The 23,820-nt window shown below is 34.4% G+C and overlaps 1 protein-coding gene across 3 annotated transcripts in view; it reads right to left on the bottom strand.

The window, feature by feature from the left end:
* Positions 1-975: 975 nt before the first annotated feature.
* The window catches only part of PPA2 (inorganic pyrophosphatase 2), a 106,963-nt gene continuing 84,118 nt past the window's right edge, over positions 976-23,820 (bottom strand). For 2 of the 3 annotated variants that reach the window (XM_032254873.1, XM_032254874.1), the window contains 3 exons: positions 18,342-18,411; positions 2,452-2,488; positions 976-1,359 (listed from right to left, as the gene is read on the bottom strand). In XM_032254873.1, coding sequence (XP_032110764.1) covers positions 1,331-1,359; positions 2,452-2,488; positions 18,342-18,411 — 136 coding nt within the window. In that variant the 3' untranslated portion in view covers positions 976-1,330. Of the gene's footprint in view, positions 1,360-2,451; positions 2,489-18,341; positions 18,412-21,556; positions 21,730-23,820 lie in introns of those variants that run through there. The other variant, XR_004261731.1, reaches the window with a different exon arrangement.

Here is a 23,820-nt window from a genome sequence, read left to right as displayed (position 1 = left end):
TTTGTTAATGATGATATAATGAAGAAGGGAGAAAAAGTAGTGACAAAACTGGTAAGAGAGAAGTGTAGTATTCAGAGTGTGAGAGTTTAAGACGTGTTTGAGGAGTGAGTAGCATTGTATGGCTGCAGGATGGGTTTCCTGACTAAAGGAGAGAGTCATTTTTCTTATCAAGAATCTAGAAATGGCATTTTGAGAAAAGCATAACAAATAGGATCTATGCTTTAGGAAAATCACTGTTTAGAAATGTGGAAGATGGCATGAAGGGAGAAAAGTTGGAGGCAGGACAACCACTTGGTTAGGAGGTAAGAGTGCATGATACTGATCTATAGCAATGGGGATAAGGCGAAGGAGCTGGATCTCAACATCATGGAGAAGAGATAGGAGCCTGTTAACAAGAGTCTAGTGAAGTAAGGGAAAACCAACAGAGTAGTGGTGTCAACAAATTAGGACAACAAATAAACATTTAGATTATCTTCATGAGTAAAGAGGGGCTCCATATGATTTCAAGGCTTCTAGTGGAAGATCTAGAGAAAGTTATTCCATTGTTCAGGAACAAGGAGAGAGGAGCATATGTGCAAGTGAAGATGAATTCAGGTTTGGAAAAGAGAAGTCAAAGGCATTTAAACTGATGACCAATAGGCAGACCCCAGAAACAGACCTGGGCCTCTTATGGAGATTTGGGAGTCATCGCTATAGAGGTCACCACCATAGAAGGAGTCATCACCAGAGTGGGTCATCCCACAGAGGCAATGAGAGTCATCCTCAGAGTCATCACCATAAGGGGAATGAATTGGAATAAAAAATATATTAGGGCTTCCAAAACAATAAATTACAGGAAGGACCCTTAATAAACATAACATATTTACACAGGCACTAATAAGAAAATAGAGGTTGGCTAAATATTTAAAGCCTCTACCAGCAATGGACTTGAAAAAGAATAATGTAGTATGAAAAGGAAAGTAACAGTCATCTATGCAAATTTTTTTAAATTATTGAATTTGTGATTTTTACATCCAGCCTATAGAAATAAAAACTAATAAAATCATTGGGTTCCTTTAGGTATAGAAACTAGAAATGGTCAACTCAATGCCTCTAAATTTGTGCTATGAAATTAAACAAAATATCAATAAATGTCCAAAGGAGAGTAATTCAAAAATCTTACTGTTTATTTATATATTACATATCTCAAAAAGTTTGAAAAAAAATGAAGTTTCGACAGGAAGTCAGTAAATGCTCATAGACCCTCCTTGTCTCTGGCATTTGGGGAAAAAAAAGAGTCTTGAAGTCCTTAGAGACTGGAATCTTGACAGCAGAATTTCAAATGTTCCAATCACTTGTCAAGGAAGTGCCACACTTGCTCTACATTTAAAATAGGGAAAGAGGGCATTAGGGAAGGGATAAAAGAAAGCAGGAGGGAGGAGGGAGGGATCAAATAAATTTAATTTAGGCTTTTAGGAAGTATTTAGGCAGATATAAACAGTCATAAGTTCTCCATTTAAAGTTGCATTTCTCTATTTAAAGGTATTCCCCTTTAAACTTTTGTCTCAAGTTCTCTCATTAGGCCCAAGCCTTACATAAAACTACATTAAAAATTCTAGAGCCTTCCTACTTTATTTCTTGATCTTTCCGGGTCATTTTTGTCTCTAGCAGACAACACAAAAGTGCTACAGCATGAAAGGTTTAGAAAAAGCTTGTACTGTAAAATTTGACTACCCCAAAAATACCCCAAATGGGATTGTATTGCAAAGAAACAATTTGTTAGCTTACCATATAAGGAATACAGTTTGCTTTCCCATGAAATCATGTCTATGGATTTACTCCTTTCTAAACATGTCATACTTGACTCACAGTAAAAAGTTCTCATATTTCTTCCAAATTTGCAAGTTGAATACTCTTTCGATATTTTATATTAAAACAAAAAGCCAAAAACCTTGCAATATTTTGAAAGACAAATGATAGGTGCACATGCTTAAATTCTGAAAATTTCACTACAGAGAGCTCTACTTGTTTATTAAAACGGGTTCAAATAATGGTAATAAAAATACTGTATTTATTTTTAATCCTACAACAGTATAGGTTTTGATTTAAGATCTTCAGCTAAAGTAATTAATTAAAATGATAAGATAAATATCTGAATGTAAGAGGTTTTTTTTTTTTGGTTAAATTAGGTCTTTTAAAATTAAATTTATCAGAACTGGCTGAATATCTCAGTACTTCATCAAAAAAAGTCACTGCAAAATCAAATTATTTTCTAGCCTAGAAAAGTAGTTAAATGCTTTCTCCTCATTTTCTGAGAAAAATTTCACCTAAAATTTTTAAATATTTTAAAAATATTTCACTTAGCTTATATAGCTTTTAAATTAATCTATTTTATTTTATTTTTTTGGCTTCCACTACTGTAAACAAACATATTTACACACCTCACTCTTCCCAAACCAAAATATACTATACCTTCATTATTACTTTCTTTATTCAATGAAGATGATACCTGAAAATAAAAACAGGGAAAGAATCTCTATTACAATAAATATTTACATGTGGAAAGCGCATCCAGAAAAGTTTTTTTCACAAAATTATAGAACAAAGTTTACACACAATGGATCTCTAACCTGAAAAAGGTAAATACTCCCCTTTGCTTTTTATTATCATTGTTCATTCTTTCAGATAAACCACAGAGAGTAAAATAAAAATACTTGAAAATATTTTTTATCTTAACCCATGGAATCCACTGAAGGCCTTGCAGTCAGGAATGAGAAGACCGGTTTTCTTTCAATTGCTTCCACAGCTGGTCTTGAAAGTAAAAATTAAGTGTGCGCGCACACACGCGCGCGCGCATACACACACACACACTCTTAAATATATATGCTTGTTCATGCACACACACATGCTATAAGATTTATGTGGCTTCTAGAACTTTAAATTATTGTTTCTATTTATTCTGATCGCTGGGCCAAGGTTCTTGGAACAGACAAGTTGGGAGAAATATTTTTCTGAGACAGTTTTTTTCCCCCGTAATTAAGAACAATATTTTTTAACATTTCATTGGAAGATCCTTTTCAATACAGAATAAGCCACAAAGACTATTTAGTTTAAAGAATCATTAGAATTTACATCTATTTTAACCACCATCCAAGTGGAGAAATGAAGCCTGCCAGGTCCCTTCCCAACTATGATTCCTTCCTTCATAGTGATAACCCTCCCCTACTCTATCCTGATTTTATAACATACTTTTCAGATTTCAGATTTGGTAATTAACTTCTAATTCTCTGAATTTGCTGACCTTCAATACATAGGAAATACCTGCCTCTAATGTTTGGTGAGTCTGGGACAGAGGTACAAATATACATCTAAATATTTAAAAGTTACAATAACTCAGGCTAACGGGTGATTAATATATATGTTAAATGTGTTCCATCCTACTACCTTGATAGAAATACCTTTGTAATGACCAAGAAGCTCTCATTTAGGATTCCAGACACCTGAAAGACATGTGTCTGAATGTGGAAGAGGAAGGAAAAGAGGCCCTCATCCCGCTCCACTTCTCTCCCTATTCCAGGCTCCTTTTTGCATTGCGAGGGCCTCATCTGCAGATGGGGAGAAATTTAGTAGCCCACATATCTAGACACCTTCCTCCAAACAGCCATCCACTCGCCCCTGCAGAAGTATCAGTGGGTACAAAGTCCACAGAGTCAGGAGCGTGGACCTGAGGAGACATGTGGCCTGGTTTCTACACAGGCCCCAGAAACAGGCTTGAAGCTGTCTGGGCAGAGCATTCTAGGGTCCTGGGTAGCCAGGATGTGGTCTAGAATGGGGGCATACCTCCTAGTGAGTCTGTAACTTTGGCCCCTTGGTCTTCTTGCTCTATGGTGAGGTATGTGACTGAATATGGAACAAAGCAGGACCCTCTGAAAAGGAGCATCTGAGGAAGGCTCTCCATGCTTAAATCTAAAGGCAGTACTGAATAGCCACCACTCCACAAGAAGAAAGATTTACATTTCAGCAATATTAAAATATTCCCTATGATAGCTAATTTTATGTGGCAACTTGGAGGGTGTTTTTAGATGAGATTAATATTTAAATCAGTGAACTCTGATTAATGCAGATTGCCCTTCATAATGTGGGTAGGCCCCATCTGATTAGTTGAAGGCTTTAACAGAACAAAGACTAGACTGTCCCAAGCAAAAGGGAATGCTCCAGCAGACAGCCATCAGAGTTTATCTGCACAACTGGCTCTCCTGAGTCTCCAGCCTGCCAGCCCAACAGCAGATTTTGGACTTGCCAAGCCTCTATAATCATGTAAACCAATTTCTTATAATAAATCTCTTTCTGTATATGAACATCCAGTTGGTTCTGTTTCTCTGGAGAATCCTAATACATTCCCCCAAATAATAAACAGTTTAAAGCTATCACTATTTCTACTCTATTTTAAGAAAAAAGAAAAATGGCTTTGTTTTATTTTCTTTATATCAAAGAAAAGGATGGTGTAACCATGTAAATAAAATTACAATTTTTATCTTTTTTTTGTTTTGTTTTCAAAATGGAGTCTCGCTTAGTTGCCAGGCTGGTCTTGAACTCCTGAGCTCAAACATTCCTCTCACTTTGGTCTCCCAAAGTGCTAGGATTACAGGCATGAACCACTTGCCTGGCCTAAAATTACAATTTTTAAAAACATCCTTTAGTTTTTCAGAGTACTTCAAAAAGAATAAAATCTCTACTCAGCTTGTGCACAAAGAAAAATTATTAATTATCGTTGGTTGTAAGGATGGTAAGATTTAAATCTGGGTATGACAGTAACACAGCATAAACACTGTACTCCTTGAGATTAGGCATTTGGGATCTGATGGCTCTATTTTTCTAAACAGACCATAAAACAGGGTAACCTGCTTATTCTATGAAATTGCTATACACTCCTTAAATTGTGCCGGATGCCTATTTAAGGAGAGTATAACTATACAAAAATTTTTTCAAAAATTAGCTGTTTAGATTTCCTGCTTAAAACTAGCAGCTGCTTCTTGTTGGAGCTGCCAAACATTTCGGAGGAATAAAATGTATAGTGTATAAAAACAGAATAATTGAGCAACTTCTCATTAACCTAAAAAGTATTACAGAAAAGAAATGGGCAAACTACTCTAAAACATTTATCATTACATTTTCTTTTAAAATAATTTCCAGAAATGTTTTATTTATTCATTCTTCAAATATATTTCTCAATTGATATAATATATACAGAATATAGAAAGTCATATGTTATATATTTAAATACACACATACACATACACACACACCAAAATCATAGGTAAGTCTGACACTCAGAGATAATGACAAAGTTTGAAGGTAATTAAAAAAAAAAAAACTGTACTAAAAGAGAAACTATCATTTAAATTTGAAAATAACAATAATGATTCATGATAAGCATCAGTTATTTGACTCTTAACCTACAAACAATGATTTCCTGGTGCTTAAACATAACGACAAATATAACACTTACTTATAGAAAATGGAACAAAGAAATGTATGGAGCGGTACCCCAAAGAGCCCCAATCCCAACTTTTCACTCTCAGGGGATACTATGATTACATTTTCATTGTAAGAAACTAAAAGAAGAACTTTTAGTTATTTCTAATTTCTTTTAATGGAGTTACTTACCTCATCTAATTTCTTAGTAGGAAAAGAAGGTGGACATCCTCTATTCATCCAAGATAACTTATCCACACAATAATAAGTATTGTTTTACAGTCTAATTTTAAAAATACTATCTCCATGGCTGGGTATGGTGGCTCATGCCTGTAATCTTAGCACTTTGGGAAGCCAAGGCAGGTAGATCCACTTGCGCTCAGGAGTTTGAGACCAGCCTGGGCAACATAGTGAGGCCCTGTCTTTTAACAAAATAAATACAGAAATACATACATAAATTATAAAAATGTTATCTACTCCTCTTCCTCATCCCCACGATCTTTCTCATTATCTTTATGTCTTTAATTGCTTTCAAACAAATCTAATGGTTTCATTACCAAAGTATTCATTTCTTTTCTATTTATACATAAACTACATTTTAAACTAATATAAACTGTTAATACAACTGCTCTGTACTTGTGTCTCTCTTTCAAATAACTCTACCAGGCCCCTACGAGCATTTTCACCTGCAAGTTAAACTTGTTCAAATGAACAAACATGACACACTGAAGCAATATAAAGTATCCTGCTTTACTATACGTAACAAAGTGATTGACATTTTGTCATTTTACTAAATGAGTTCAAAATTAAAGGCAAAAAGCACGTTTCCAATTTTTCATTCAGGTGATGAAAGGTTTTAGTTGAATTAAAGTGCCTTGGACATTGTCTTTCTTTTTATTTATTTATTTAATTTTGAGACAGAGTCTCACTCTGTCACTCAGGCTGGAGTGCTGTGGCACAATCTTGGCTCACTGCAACCTCCACCTCCCAGGTTCAAGAGATTCTTCTGCCTCAGCTTCCCAAGCAGCTGGGACTAGAGGTGTGCACTACCATGCCTGGCTGATTTTTGTATTTTTAGTATAGATGGGGTTTCACCATATTGGCCAGACTGGTCTCAAACTCCTGACCATGTGATCCACCTGCCTCAGCTTCCCAAAGTGCTGGGATTACAGGTGTGAGCCAATGTGCCCGGCCCTTTTTCCTTTCTTTCTAATTTTTTTTTTTTTTTTAGAGACAAGCTTTCTACATGTTGACCAGGCTGGTCTCAAGTGATCTGCCCTCCTTGGTCTCCTTAAATGCTGGGATTACAGGTGTGAGCCACTGCACCCAACCAAATATTGTCTTTTTGCATTGCATTTTCATACTTCATAAGGCAGTTATGCTATATTCATTTTACTTTTCATCACACAATCCTTTTCAGATTTTTTGCTTTAGAATCAATAAAATATGTCCAATTCTTCGTTTTTCATAAAGAAGATATAAAAGTATTTTAAGCTCATGTAAGATTAACCTATTAATACTTCCTCTTCAAGAATGCAATTTAATGGCTAGTAGCTAACTAGATTATTGGTTTTACTTTCACTAACTTTGTCTACCATCCAGCAGTAATGCAGAGCAAAATTGTTAAGGGGCAAAAAGAGAAAGGTGAGGCAGAAATAACACTAAAATAATGTCTTTTCTTCATAAGTCAGGGTCTGATTAGAACCAGACCCTGACTTATGAAGAAAAGACACTATTTTACAATTTTTTCAATGAATTCCGATAAGGATGTTCATTCTCAGGGTCATAAATAAAACAAATCTGCATGACACTGTATTGTGACCTTATTAGAAAATTACATCCAAATATCAGTTCTACTCATAAAGAAAATACGGTCCTCTTTGATGGAGATATAGTTTGATTAAAGTGCATGCCCATAGAGGGAAGTATTTCTTGTCTAGGTAGTCTGAGGGGTCAAAGCAACCCTGGTGAGAAGAGGGCATCCCAGCCAGACTAACTTCAGAGATTAGCTCTGAGCTGGCTCAATTTCAATAACCAGAAGCCAGGGAATGCCTTCTCCTTGTGGACCAAGCAAGGAAGCTGTTACTGTCATATTATCAGGAAAGCCCTAAACAGAGATAAAGGCTAAGCCCAAAGGAACCATTTGAGGAACACACTGTTACAAGTCCTGTTACAAGTCCTATCTAAGAACTCGACAAAGAACTTCACCATTCTTCTGCTGGTAATTACTTTCCCTACTTACAACAATTTTGGAAAATTAATTAGTATTTTCTTATTAGAATGCAGAATTTCTAAAAGTGTGGTTCTAAGCCTACTGCTTTATTAATCCATCTTGCTGTGATCCTCAGGAAAAATAAAACATGGCTTTAGTGTGAATTTTTTTAAGTGCTATTATTTTTAATGATAACAATGCCTCAGACCCACATGAGAAGCTTATGCTGATGTATTCACCTGAAGTCCTTCACCCGGATTCATCTTTGGGTTTCTACATAAATGCCAATATGAATTTATCAAACTACTAATAACATTTTGGGATGAAACAGATGGCCACACTACATGCTGATGTTAACTGCTTCACATTATGGGCTTCACATTATGGCCTTGGCCTCCTGAATGCACTGCTTTTTTACAATTCAGCTAAGAATTCCTGCATCAACTATACAACAACCATTCAAAGTTTATATAACACTATTAATATTGTTTCTTTACTGAAGAAATAAGATCTACCAAATGTAGCCACAAATAACATTATATTGAAGTTCTAACTACCCCTTGACTTGACTTCAAACCACTATCCATTTTGCGTCTCATGTACCATCATCACTATCATTTCTGAGCCTTGTGTGCTACAGGTTCATTTGAGACTGGTTTTAGTGGAAATCTGTACATGAGTAGGCAAAAACAAAGTCAGACTGAGGCCGCTGAGACCTCTCTGGCAGGCATTCTAGGCATTATCTAGAGGCACATCAGGCATTATCTGACTGACAAAAGTAAGAGATTCTATCTGCCCAGTTTTAGAAGTCTTTAAGCTTTTGAATTTTTTCTATCACTACTGTGAGCTAGAGGTTCACAGTGGCACAGGTCTGGTTCCCAAGAACTGAGCAAGCGTATAGCTACTTACTCTTCCTGGCCTGAATTCTAGATTGCAAGAGTTTTAAATCCCTGGAGTTAGGCTGAGCACATGTCTGAGACAGGTCCGGTAATCCCTTATTAATGAATATGTTTATCTCCTCAGTTCTATATGCCCCGAGTTTGTGTGTGGAGCCTCATAAAGTTCAATCATTTTTCCAGTAAAATGATTACAGTACCAATTATTAGAGAGCATTACACATTGTTTAATTCAAATTTCCCCCAACTTTGCATAATGCTTAGAATGTGCCATTTCCTCAAAGAGGAAAGTGCTTAAAGCACAGGGGAGAAGTTTGGGGAAAAAAATTCCCAGATGGGAAGAGTAGTTTAACTACTTTTCCCCTCCACCTGTTCCACCTCTTCTTCCCCACTTTCTTCCTATTAGAGTCTCTGAAAGTAGGACTAATTCTCCTATGTCTAGAAAAACTAGTTACTCTGACTTTTCCAATATCCAACAATGGAATGGGTCAACTCACAAAGAAGTGATATTCTCATCATTAGAAGTATTCAAAGAAGAGGCTGGAATAGAAGGGATTTCTCTCTCTGTGGTCAGTTTAACTCAAATATACTTATAGCAGTAATGACAATAAAACGCAACATTTATTGAATATTTTCTATCTGCTGGACATTTTTACCTGGATTAGCTCATTCAATTCTCCACAATGGCCTGATGAGATACTATTATGATAAGTCCCTTTTTATAAATAAGAAATCCAAGATGTAAATAAATTAAAATTTTCCTCAGATTATAAATTACAGAACTGAGATTTGGACCTAGACAATCTGACTACAGGAAAAAAAAAATTTTTTTGAAAAGATGTGTCATTAGACTAACACTGACCTGAAATAAACTACATGTATTTAAAGTCCGTAATTTGATAAGTTTTGACATACATATACTCATGAAGCCATCAATATAATCAAGATAATAAATATATTCACCACTATTCCTAAAAGTTTCTCTATGCTCTTATAAAAGAGACTGTAAAAATCCCTTCTTCCTGGCTCTCTATGGTTTGCATTATATATTAGCTTGCATTTCCCAAAATTTTATATAAATGGTATGATAAAATATGTATGTCTGTTTTCACTCAATATATTTTTTTCAGATTCAGCCATGTTGTGGCATGTATCAATAGTCTATTCCTTTTTATTACAGAGTAGTAGTCCTCATAAATATACAAGTTATTTAACCATTCATCCACTAATGAACACTTGGGTTGTTTTCAGTTTCTATTACAAAGAAAGCTGTTGCAAACGTTTGTGTACAAGTCTTTGTATGGACATACACTTCATTTTGTCTTGGGTAAATATGAGTGGATGATTTGATTGCATGATATGTGTATGTTTAACTTTTCAAGAAAATATCAAAGTGTTTCCAAATGGTTGTACCATTTTGCATTCTAACCAGCAGTAAATGAGAACTGTAGTTCCTCTACATCCTTGCTAACAATTAGTATCCCTGGTCTTTTTACCTTAAGACATTTTAAAAGTGTGTATTAGCATGCACTGTCATTTTAAATCTGCATTTAATAACTAAAATTGAGCATCACTTCGTGTGTGTGTGTGTGTGTGTGTGTGTGTGTGTGTGTGTGTGTGTGTGTATGTGTGTGTGTGTTTGCCTTCTGTATAGCTTTGGTGAAGTGATCATTCATATATTTTGTACTTTTAAAAAATTCTTTTAAAAATTCATCTATCCATTTACAGAGCCGATTTTGTATATTTTAAAAAAACTTAATGCTCTGTTTTTAAAAAACTGAATGCTTTGTTTTCTTGAGTTGTGAAAGTTCTTTATATATTCTGAATACAAGTCCCTTTGTCAGATATATAATTTTCAAATATTTTCTCATAGTATGTAGCTTCTTTTCATTCTCTCAAGAATGTCTTTTGCAGAACAGTAATTTGTCATTCTGATGAGGTCCATTTTATCATTTTAAAGAACAGATGGTACCTTTGGCGTCATAACTAAGAAATACTGTCTAATCCAAAGTCAAAATAGGTTTATAGTTTTGTGCCTTAAATTTAGGTCTAGGATACATTTTAGACAAATATATATAGTATAAGACGGAAATGTTTTTAAAAATATGAATAACCAATTATTTAAGCACTATTTGTTGAAAAAATATTATTTTGAAAATCAGTTGTCCATAGATATGTAGGTCTATGTCTAGACTTGGTTACACTAATCTATCTTTATGCTATTACTATACTCTCATTATTGCAGTTTTTTTTTAAAGTCCTGAAATCAGGAAAAGTTATGATTCTAACTTTGTCCTTTACCAAGGTTAGACTATTCTAGGTCCTTAGGATTTATTTATATCAGCTTAATTTCTACAAAAAAGTATATTGGAATATGATGAACATTGCGCTGAATCTGTAGATCAACTTTATCAAAATTGATATCAAAATACTGAAATACTGTAATATATTACATGTAATACTGAATACATGAACATTATTAACACTTCATTTACTTAGTGCTCTAATTTCTGTTGGCAATATTTTATACTTTTCAGGGTACAGGTTCTTTGCATACTTTTACCAGAGTTATTCCTGTTTCTTTTATATTTTTGTTACCACTATAAATAATGTATTTTTAATATTATTTTCCAATTGTTGCCAGTATACAAAAATAGTTGCTTTATATATATATATACACACACCCCCATATATATATATATATATATATAAAAGAATGACTCTTGTTTCCCAGGCTGGAGTGCAATGGTGTGATCTTGGCTCACTGCAACTTCTGCCTCCCGGGTTCAAGTGATTCTCCTGCCTCAGCCTCCCCAGTAGCTGGGATTACAGGCAACCACCACATGACTGGCTAATTTATATATATATATATATATATATATATGTGTGTGTGTGTGTGTGTGTGTGTGTGTGTGTGTGTGTGTGTGTGTATTTTTTTGAGACAGAGTCTTTCTCTGTTGCCCAAGCTGGAAAGCAATGGCACAATCTCAGCTCACTGCAGCCTCCGCCTCCCAGGTTTAAGTGATTCTCCTGCCTCAGCCTCCCAAGTAGCTGGGATTATAGGAGTGTGCCACCATACCCAGCTAATTTCTGTATTTTTATTAGAGACGGGGTTTCACCATGTTGTCCAGGTTGGTCTTGAACTCCTGACCTCAGATGATCCACCCACCTTGGCCTCCCAAAATGCTGGCATTACAGGCATGAGCCACTGTACCCAGCCTGCAATTGTTTGCTATATTAATCTCGTGTCCTACAATCTTGCTAAGCTCACTTACTCTAGTCATTTTTAGGTAGAATTTGTTGAATTTTCTATAGAGACATTCATGCCATTTCCCTCATAATCTGAATGCCTTTTCCTTCTTTTTATTGCCTTATTGCACTGGCTAGAACCTTCAGTACAAATGCTAAACAAAAGTAGTAGAAATTAGAGTCGTGTTTACAGAAAGGTTTTTAAGTACAAATTTAATTTGTTTATGCTTATTTCTTCTTCAGTGAGCTTTAGTAGTTTATGTATTTCAAGGCAGCTGCCAATTTTATCCAAGCTTTCAAATTTATTGATATAAAATATTTTCACAGTATTTGTCTTATTTTTCTCTTAATATCTGTAGAAGTAGCAGTGATATTACTTGTTTTGCGTCTGACTTTGAAAATGTGTCTTCTTTCCTGATCCTTTTGCCTAAAAGCTTATCAGTTTTACAGTCTTCTCAAAGAACTACCTTTGGGCTCCATTAATTCTCTTGAATTGTTTTTCTGGGGATACAAATTTTTAAATTATGAAATACTTCAAACATATTCTGTATGCAGAGGCCATTATAATGCATACCTACTTAGATATAGAAGAGTTAATATTATTATTTCAGATCTAACTTAACTCTTTCTCCCTATTTATTAAAAATAAAAATCTTATTTACTCCCCTCTTTTCTCAGAGGTAACCTCTGGCTACCATGCTGAAATTGATGTTTACTTTTCTTACTTATGTTTCTAAAATGTAATATCTATCTATATGTTTGTATTCATAAAAAATATATGCTATTGCTTTTTTAAAAGTACATAAATGGTACATAATATATGTATCCTGCCATTTTCACCTCATCTCTTATCAATAGACATTTAATTCAGTTTCTAGTTTTTCAATTTCTCATTACATAAACGCATGCATAGTGTCTCTGTAAGATGTGTACCTAAAAGGGTAATTTCTGAGTAGTGAATTGTAAGCATCAAGTTTACTAGAAATTACTTAATGTTCTTTAAAGCAGTTGTAGCCATCTATACTCCTATCATACCATCAAGTATGAAAGGTTCCCTTTCTACAGTTGCCTAAAAACTCTTGGTATTAACAGACTTTTAAACTTTTGATAACCTACAACTGTAAAATTGTATTGTTTTATTTTGATCCCATTGATTACAAGTGAAATAAAGCAAATTATCATGTTTAGTGGTCATTTTATGTTTCCTTTTTTGTGAACTGTCTATTCATGTTGTTCATACAATTTTTTTCTACTGGGTTATCTTTTTCTTGTGGGTTTGGATAAGTTGCTTATTATTTTAGATGCTAGTCCTTTTATCATTTATATGAAAATATCTCCTTCCAATCAATGACTTATCTTGTAACTTATTTTTTTTGTTTGTTTATAGTTTTTCCCCCTTTACTTAAATTTATTAATGCTTTCTAGGCTATTCCTGTTTATGGCCATACCACCCTGAACATGCCGGATCTCATCTAGGTTATTCCTGGCCCTTTACTATTTCATATACATTTTAGAGTCACCCTGTGAGGTTCAGTAAAAATCTCACTGGGATTCTGATGAAAAAAATAGACTCACTTTATTAATTAACATAGGAAAAATTACCATCTTCATGATTAAGTATTGTTTTACAAGCCTATTTGGGTTTTCTGTTTATTCTTGGTTTAATATTGGCAATTTATATTTTAAGCAAAATTATCAATTTATGTTTGTTTAGAAAGTTATTGCAAAAAGCTTTTCAGTATTCTCTCTGATTATTTAAGTATGTCTTCTGCCTGTAGTTATGTCTTCATTTTAGTTCTTGCTACTTCTTATTGTGCCTATTCTATTTCATCATCTTTCTTGGCACAGGTCTATATAATTAGTCTTAAAAGAAAGAAAAGCCAGCTTTTGCTTTCCTTGATCTTGTCATTATTTCTTTGTTTTCTGTTTCATTAAATATTTACACTACTCATTATAATTTTCTTCTAATATAAAAAGTCAGAAAAATGAACAGAGTAATTGTTAAGTTGAACTTCTATAATTTTCCTTCATTTCTACCATATTGTATACATTTAATTTCTTAGGAACTATTTTTGCTGTATGACATAAGTTTTAACATACACTGACTCAGTTGTCTCTCAATTTAAAATATTTTAGTTTTAAATATAAATTATTTATAATTCATTTTATGATCCCTGACTTACTTACTTTTAAATTTACAAACACTTGAACTTCTGCTTTTTTAATACTTTCATAATTGATTATATTATAGACAGAGGATGTGATATGCATGACAAGTCTTTAGCAACTCTATCTGTGGCCTAATAGCTACTCAATTTTTGGAAATGTGTACATATACTTGAAAAAATGATGTATTCACTAATTACACATGTCCATTAGATTAATCTTACACATTTAATTTGAATCTTTTCAATATTCTCAAAATAATATTTAACTAAAGGGTCCTAAAAGTCGCATCATAAATTCCAATAGTCAAATCAAATAACTTTAAAGACTATCAACAATATTATCTGAAAGGCAAATCATGTGTTTGCGTACACATACACACAGGCACACATAAACATTCTTTGTTGTCTATAAATGCTTTATCTTGCTCCCTGAAATAAAGAGCCAACTGTTGGTCACAAAATTCTCAAGTATTTGGGAAGAATCTCCTATCTTTTGGCTGTAAAATCAAGTGAACGTCAAAAACTTTACAAAAAGAAATGTAGGCTGGGTGCAATGGCTTACACCTATAATCTCAGTGCTTTGGGAGGCTGAGGTGGGAGGAGTGCTTGAGGCCAGAAGTCTGAGGCCAGCCTGAGCAATACAGTGAGACCCCATCTCTACCAGAAACTATAAAAAATTCACTGGGTGTGGTGGCACACACCTGTAGTCCCAGCAACTTGGGAGGCTGAGGTGGGAGGATCATTTGAGCCCAGGAAGTCAAGGCTACCATGAACCATATGATCATAACACTGCACTCCATCCTGGAAGGCAGAGCGAAACACTGTCTCTCAAAAAATAATAATAATAATTGAGTAGTCCTGCAGCTGAACTATTACATACAGAGTATTAGTTCTGTTGCCAGGGCCACGTGCTGTAGCCCACTCAGAGCACTCTCTCTGCCTTTTATGGATCCCTAGTGTGTTGGGATCAAATGAAGATAACTTGTTTATGATACAGTCATGCTTTTTGTGATCAAATATAATTCAAACATCTACATTTGTAAGCAAAGCCCAATAATCATTTTGATCATTTAAATTCTCCTTCTGAAATCTTTTCAGATCTATCCTTCTTAAGATCTCTAACCTAAGTATGATAAATTACTTCTGTAGATATTTTCTATTTTGTTTCTAAGAGGGTTCATAATAATATTCATCAATTTGTTAGCTTGTATTTTATTTTTCTTGGATATTCTAACAATATTTTTCCTAACTGATCGGTACATATTGTTGGATGACTAACAATTTTTTTTAGCCTCAATGTTACACTTAATTGTGTTTTGATCAGTATATGTTCATCCAGCATATACTTCCTAATTAATAGTTCTATTAATTACTCAACAGTTTAGTTCATTTATTCTGTCTATTTTAAAAGTACAAAGCAGTTAACCGTATTCTAAAATTTCAATCAACATATCCTGAGTATTCTAGCAATATGCATCTAGAAAGTGAAACCTCCCTTATTGTCTGGCTTTCTAATGACCATACTTCAGAATCATTTAACATCTACAGATAAGTCTCAAGACAATATTACTTAAGTACATGTTAGACTTGTTAATTCACTTATTCTAAGCTCACTAACAAATTTTGGGTCTTCTAATTTGTTTCATACAAACCCAGGACTTGATATGGTCTGAATCTGATCAAGTATGATGGATGACTTCTGTGTCTTCAATTATTCTAAGCAATTAGGGTACAAAAAAAAAAAAAAAAAACTGACAGCACTTTGAAGACTGTACAATATTCAGTATGCAGTAAAATGAAGAGACATGGAAATATACACCTAAATAATTTCGATTCAAACACTTCAATGTGATTCTGAAGAAAGGGAACGATGAGATAGAACGCTTTTATGACAAATAATTTTGTTATTACAAATTAAACTCTATATGAAAAGGGCGTTAACTAATCTGGGCTCTAAGAATCCTGAATCACTAATGAGGGTGCTAATAGGGCAATTATTTGACTTACAAATATTTAATAATGAAAACTGGCATACATGAAGTTCCACTGAGCTAGTGAAGAGGGACTGGATTCTCTAAATTGCAAATTTCTGATGCAGTATTTTCAGTGAAAAATTATTCAGTATAGTACTTTCTTCATTATTGTGAAGCTCAACCAAGTTACCAAGCCATGTAATTAAAGCCATATGTTCACCTTTCTGAATTCTAATCTTTCTCCCCTAATCTAACTAGATCATATATATGTCCTCCAATTATTTTTTTACTGTTTTGCCACTAATGTGACAGAAAACAATGAAAAAGCAAAAAAGAAAAATGTAATATAGAAACTTTAAGCTTGTGACTAATTTTAAGACCAGTATTTACTATAATATTTATGAATCTAAAACTGAAATACATGGAATAGACTTAATCTGAGATTAGTGAGACAGATTGCTTGTATAAAAAGTTTTCATTTTCCTTTATTTTACCCTTAAATAAGTACGTAATGAAAAGCAAATTCTGAATATAATCTACAGAGATACAAAACTGATAATTTGGAGAAAATAATGTGGCCTGCATCATTGTGACAGCTTCCCTGTATCTTCTCTAATCTAATTATGGCCTACAGTCCATTCTCACCAATGCAGCCAAAATAATCTTGTTAAAATCAAAGTCAGATTAGACCACTCCTTTGCTGAAAATATTTTAGTGGTTCCCTACTTCATTCAGAATAAGAAATGCAATCCTTAAATTACCTGCACAGAGTCTTTCATAATAAACCCCCATCTTCAAACCCAGATCCAAACATTTCCAATCTCATCTCCTCCTTTCTCCCCCATACCTTCTCTACTCTGCCAGTCACTATGGTCTCCTTGGGTGTTTCTTGAATACCTCAGACATCCTCTTGCCTCAGGGCCTTTGGGAGTGTCGCCTTAAATGCTCTTCTTTCACCTGACTCATGCCCTTACTTTCTACAAATCCTTGCTCATATGTTGGCCCTCTTCGTAGTGAGGCTGTGGCTGACCACCTTTTTAATGATTTCAACTCCCATCCCACTTCTGGCACTTTATCCCCTTGTTCCTGCTCATTTTTCAGAAGGCATTTATTAGTCTCTGAAACGTTCATTATTTTACTTGCATATTTCTTTCTTACCCATGTCTTCAGATAAAATGTGAGCTACACAAGGGCACAAGTTTTTGTATCTTTTCTCTAATACTGCATTACCAGCAACCAGATCTTACCACATAACAGGCATTAATTAAATAGCCAATACATTAGTGAAAAAAAAAACAACAACAATAAATGAAAAGCAGCCACAGTGATCAACTAGCATTTAGGAACATTTTAGTTGTTCTTAATGTAAAGATCTAAATTCACTAGTTTTTAAATCTCATAGTTTTTAAAAACCGTTAATTTATAAATGAGATTCTAGCCTAAGATCACTCCTAAACACACTTTATGTAAGCAGTATGACTTGATTATTTGAATATAAATTTTCTTATTTAGTGATCTCCAAATCAGTCATTAATTTACTAATAAATTCAGTTGACTATGCAGCATTGTCACTGAAATGTAAAAATCCAAGGATATCATCTTAGTTTACAGAAGGAAAACATGTGAGACAGCTAAACTAAAGGGAAATAAAAAGCAAAGAGTCTTATCAATTTTGTTTTTCTTAAGGTGAAAAACATAATTTTATTTTTAGTTTAAATTTCTTTTCTTTTCTTTTTTTTTTTTTTTTGAGACAGAGTCTCACTCTGTCACCCAGGCTGGAGTACAGTGGCACAATCTTAGCTCACTGCAACCTCTGTCTCCCAGTTCAAGTGATTCTTGTGCCTCAGCCTCTTGAGTAGTTGGGATTACAGGCATGTACCACCAGGCCCAGCTAATTTTTTCTATTTTTAGTAGAGATAGGGTTTCGCTATGTTGGCCAGGCTGGTCTCAAACTCCCAGCCTCAAGTGATTCACCCGCCTTGGCCAGGAATGCGCTCCCATGTTGGGCCAATTTTATTTTTCTTAAGCTGGAACTGTGCCAATAGCTAGTTCCCATGTAGACACTGGACAGAAGATAATTCATGGAGATATGACAGTACAGAGGAGAGCATATTTATATAAACAATAATAAACTGATAAGAAAAACAGTGTCATGAAATTAACTAAATGGTTAATGTACTTTCAAATACGGAATTTAAAAACTAACTAAAAGGTTTTAAGTTTTTCATTTAAATTCCTTGAATTATAAAAGTAGATTTCAATGTGATTTTTAAGCTTTATCCTTCTCAAAAGGACTTGACACATTTCATCACTAGAAATTTCAGAATTTCTACTAGACTTCCTATGACATTTGTAAGATTAAAGGATGTCTTGGATGTTTGCCCCTTACCGATTCAACTAATGATCTTGCTTCCTCTTGAGTGCAACGAAAAGGGCTATCAGATATCTGCACATTTGTGCTGGAGAGGAAAAGAGAATGATATTATTAAACAGGATAAAAAGAAACAATTACCAAAGAAAACCCCCCAAAACTAATTTCAGATACTCCATATCAGTTGTATACTTTCAACCAATGAATGGAAACGCAATGGATAAAAATTAAGACAATGAAAGTTATTGTATATTCTTTCAGGCAAGGTTATAAGTATTGAGTAGTCCACGGCAGAGCACTCTCTAGAATGATGAAAAGATGTTTAAAAGTCCTATTACACAAATCCTAATAATTTCCAGGTATATTTAAAAAGCTCCACCACAATTGCACTTCACCTTTACTGAAGAAAAGAGGAACCAAATTTCACCCACAGAATGGGACTATAAGGATAAATTTTTCTCTTGAGGTGACGAACACTGTAATTAGTACTGAAAGCTGTTGCAGAATCTCTTTCACAGATAAGGAGATTAAAGAGAAAACTACATGAACATAAAGTTCGTTTTCTTATACGTAGGGAAGTTCAGCCAGGTATAAGAACAGCAGCTCCTTCCCTGAGAGGGAAGGCTCCGTAGGGTCAAATGCCTTTCCTGTACCTCTAAAAGCATGCCACTCATTACATATTGCCACCCTCTAGAGGAAAGCAAAAGCATCATTCCTCTGAAACATATTAAGACTGATTTTTAAAAACTTCATTAAAAGAAAAGACAGATTAATATGGATATAGAAATCGGTGGTAGAGAAGGGAGTTAAAGCCAAATTAACTTTTTAAATAGAAGAAAAAGTGATTAGGAGATTCCTAAAAGATAAAAATAATAGGTAAAACACACGTAAACACAAACCCTCAAGTGAACCTAAGGATATACATTATCAAATTTATTTTCACAATAGCTTGTGAAACATGTTGGGATATTGTAATAAAACATCTGTCTATATCTGTCTGTAATTGATGACACTGAGTATACAGTGATTATAATAATAATAAGTGGTCATTTTGGCTTCTATCCAGACTCATAATGTGGGATCCATTTTCATTCTGGGCATAAATAGAATTTGATGAAAATTAACAGCAATGTCTTTAAGACTAAGTTTTTTGCCACCATGGCACGTTTCCTATATAACAAAACTGCACATCCTGCACATGTACTTCAAAACTTAAAATAAAATTTGAGGGAAAAAAAGACAAAGTTTTTTGTGTTCTCTTTTCTACAGCTCATGTTTAAATAAGCTGAAAATTGAAAAAGGTAGAGCCTTGTAAGTCAAATGTTTTCTTGATGAATGTCAAAAATAAATTTTAAAAGAACCAGGCAAAATATTAGAAAGAAAGTGAAGAAAGTATGGTATACAAAGTACTAATTACAATACATACAATGCTTTTAATATTATAACTAAACCAAAGTAAAACATTCCTTGGAAAACCTGGGAAAATGATGGTGAGAGAGCAGGAGGGGTGGGGGGGAGCCTTTTCTAGATACAGTTACTATATAAAACACAGAACAACCAATTACATTTGAATTTCAAATAAGCAGCAAACTATTTGTTAGTTTGAGTATGTCCCAAATATTGAAGGAGACACAAATATTTACATGGAAAAATATTTGTTATTCTGAAATTCAAATTTAACTGGTGTCCTGTATTTCTAATCTGATAAATCTGATAACTCTACTTCTAAATCTGCTACTCTTACAACAAAATGAAACTGTGAATAGGAATCTTAGAAAAAAATGACACTATTAAAGCCAGCACTGTAAAATTTGAAAATAATTACAATTTTATTTTAATTTTAAAAATTAAAAAAATTTAAAAATATCTCCGATAAAATGTCTTGACAAGTAGCCAGTAGTGATATCCCTTGAGAAGGTAAACTGACTCTGCTATTTTTCACTTTAAAAAAATGTGTGAGCAGTCTAGGGTGATGGCTAATGCCTATAATCCCAGAACTTTGGGAGGCCAAGGCCTGAAGTTCAGGAGTTCAAAACCAGCCTGGCCAGCATGATGAAACCCCATCTCTACTAAAAATACAAAAATTAGCCAGGTGTGACAGTACACTCTTATAATCCCGGCTGCTTGACAGAGCAAGACTCTGTCAGAAAGAAAGGAAGAAAGGAAGAGAGGAAGATAGGAAGAGAGAGAGAAAGAAAGAGAAAAAGAGACAAAGAGAGAGAGAAAGAAAGAGAGAAAGAGTGAGAAAAAGATTGAAAGAAAGAGAGAAAGAGAGAAAGAAAGAAAAAGAAGGAAGGAAAGAAGGAAGGAAGGAAGGAAGGAAGGAAGGAAGGAAGGAAAGAAAGAAAGAAAGAAAGAAAGAAAGAAAGACAGAAAGACGGAAGGAAGGAATCAGCACCACTGTTTCAAGAATGAAATGGAAAGGATAGACAAATGAACTTGTAAGATTCTTATAAGATATACCGATACATAGGATGAAAGACTACAAAGTTCCTCGTTAGTATTTCTCAAATAGGCTCTTCTATTAGTCTTTTATCAGCTAAAAACAGTGCCAACAACCTCACTGACATCCTTTTAGTTGATAAAATACGTAATCTGGGTTGTAAGAACATATATGTATGTAAATATGTGTGTGCATACATATATGTACTTTACCCCCTCTTGGATTTAATAAAGTTATTTGTACTTTGAATGTTTAAAGATGTAATAAAAGGTATGATATGAAGAAATATAAAAATATTTTCTGGCCTTCATATAAAAATAGTTGTTTTACATTGATTCATATTTATTTGCCAATTCAAAAAATCATACTACGTGTCAGGGATTTTTCCAGATACTGGAGATACAATAATGATTCATGGTGTCCCCAAGGAGCTTTTAATCTTTAAGATTCTTTTTAGTTTTCAAACCATGACTATGACCTGCTGGAGGAAATGCAATATAATCATTTAAAGGACTGTTAGTGCCTAAGATAAATGAAACTTTACAAAAAACCTAAAAAGAATGCACTGCTTTCCTTTTTATACTAAGATACTAAATATTATATTCTAAATTTATAAATGTTACATGACCTATATAAAACCTTGTTGACCAAAACAAGCAGATGACATTAGAGCAAAAAATCAATAAAACGAAAAATGCTGTGTACAACATACCCAAATTACATATAAAAATAATAAAGTATATTAGTAGACAAATAATAGGTAAAATAAGTGAAAAAAATGCAAAATTACCTGCAAATAATAAACAGACAAATAAAAGATGAAATTTACAGGGCCAGTAACATGGAACTTTAGTGAAGGGAAAATTATTTTCTTCAAGTAAATTTCAAATCAAACAATGTCTCACACTCATGAGAATCCTCAAAAACAGTGTCCAGGATAAAGATTTGTCAAGACTTTTCATTCTAAAGCAAAATAGTCAAGAAAAAGAGAGAGAGAAAATTTAAAGAAATAAGAATGACAACAATTTTAGACCATAACCTCCAAAGTTTATAGAAGAATGTGACCTTGAGATAAATGTACACAAAGCTAAAACAACTGAGGCTATCAATACATGAAGAAGTACCAGATTACTGGTACCAAGACAGACATATAGATCAATGGAGCAAAACAGTGACCCCAGAAATAACACCACACATCTACAACTATCTGAACTTCAACAAACCTTGATAAAAACAAGCAACGGGGAAAGGATTCCCTATTCAATAAATGGTGCTGGAAAAACTGGCTGGCCATACACAGAAAACTGAAACTGGACCCCTTCCTTACACCTTATGCAAAAATTAACTCAAGATGGATTAAAGACTTAAATGTAAAGCCCAAAACCATAAAAACCCTAGAAGAAAACCTAGGCAATACCACTCAGGACACAGGTATGGGCAAAGACTTCATGACTAAAACACCAAAAGCAATTGCAACAAAAGCCAAAATTGATAAGTAGGATTTAACTAACTAAAGAGCTTCGGCACAGCAAAAGAAATTAGCATAGAGTGAACAGGCAACCTATTAAATGGGAGAAAATTTTTGCAATCTACCTATCTGACAAAGGTCTAATAGCCAGAATTTTCAAGGAACTTAAACAAATTTACAAGAAAAAAACAAACAACCTCATCAAAAAGTGGGCAAAGGATATGAACAGACATTTCTCAAAAGACATTTATGCAGCCAATGAACATGAAAAAAAGCTCATCACTGATCATTAGAGAAATGCAAATCAAACCACAATAAGATACGATCTCACTCCAGTCAGAATGACAATTATTAAAAAGTCAAGAAACAATAGATGATAGTGAGGCTGTGAAAAAATAGGAACACTTTTACACTGTTGGTGGGAATGTAAATTAGTTCAACCATTGTGGAAGACAGTGTGGCGATTCCTCAAGGACCCAGAACCAGAAACCCCATTTAACCCAGCAATTTCATTACTAGGTATACCTACCCAAAGGAATATAAATCATTCTACTATGAAGACACATGCATATGTATTTTTACTGCAGCACTATTCACAATAGCAAAGACATGAAACCAACCCAAATGCCCATCAATGATAGACTGAATAAAGAAAATGTTGTGCATACACATCGTGGAATACTATGCAGCCATAAAAAGGAATAACATCATGTCCTTTGCAGGGACATGGATGAATCTGGAAGCCATCATCCTCAGCAAACTAATGCAGGTGCAGAAAACCAAACACCTCATGTTCTCTTTTTTTTTTGGGGGGGACGGAGTTTCGCTCTTGTTACCCAGGCTGGAGTGCAATGGCACGATCTCGGCTCACCGCAACCTCCGCCTCCTGGGTTCAGGCAATCCTCCTGCCTCAGCCTCCTGAGTAGCTGGGATTACAGGCACGCGCCACCATGCCCAGCTAATTTTTTGTATTTTTAGTAGAGACGGGGTTTCACCGTGTTGACCAGGATGGTCTCGATCTCTTGACCTCGTGATCCACCCGCCTCGGCCTCCCAAAGTGCTGGGATTACAGGCTTGAGCCACCGCGCCAGGCTACACCTCATGTTCTCATTTATCAGTGGGAGCTGAAGAGTAAGAACACATGGACACAGGGAAGGGAACAACACACACTGGGGCCTGTCAATGGGGGGAGAGGAGGGAGATTATCAGGACAAATGGCTGATGCATGCAGGGCTTAATACCTAGGTGATGGGTTGACAAGTGCAACAAACCACCATTGGCACATGTATACCTATGTAACAAACCTGCACATTCTACACATGTGTCCTGGAACTTAAAGTAAGGGAAAAATAAATAAATAAATAAAAACTTCAAGACCTAAATAATTTAGAAGAATTGAATATATTTCTTTATTCAGTAAGCATATTTAGACTATCTACTGCGTCAAGTCCTGTTATCAAGTACTGAGGTAAAAATTCAATACAAAGTATTTTTTAAAAAATCCACCGCTAGTTCTAGATAGAGATATGTACAGCAGTGATATGACAGCCCAACAAAAATGAAACTGTGCAGAGGTGACATCTAAA

This window comes from Sapajus apella, unplaced genomic scaffold (assembly GCF_009761245.1).
Source record: "Sapajus apella isolate SASKATOON/1434 unplaced genomic scaffold, GSC_monkey_1.0 scaffold87, whole genome shotgun sequence".
In the NCBI taxonomy this organism is placed as follows: Eukaryota; Metazoa; Chordata; class Mammalia; order Primates; family Cebidae; genus Sapajus; species Sapajus apella.
The sequence above is the reverse complement of the archived record's forward strand: the minus strand, read 5'-3'. Positions and strand labels throughout refer to the sequence as shown.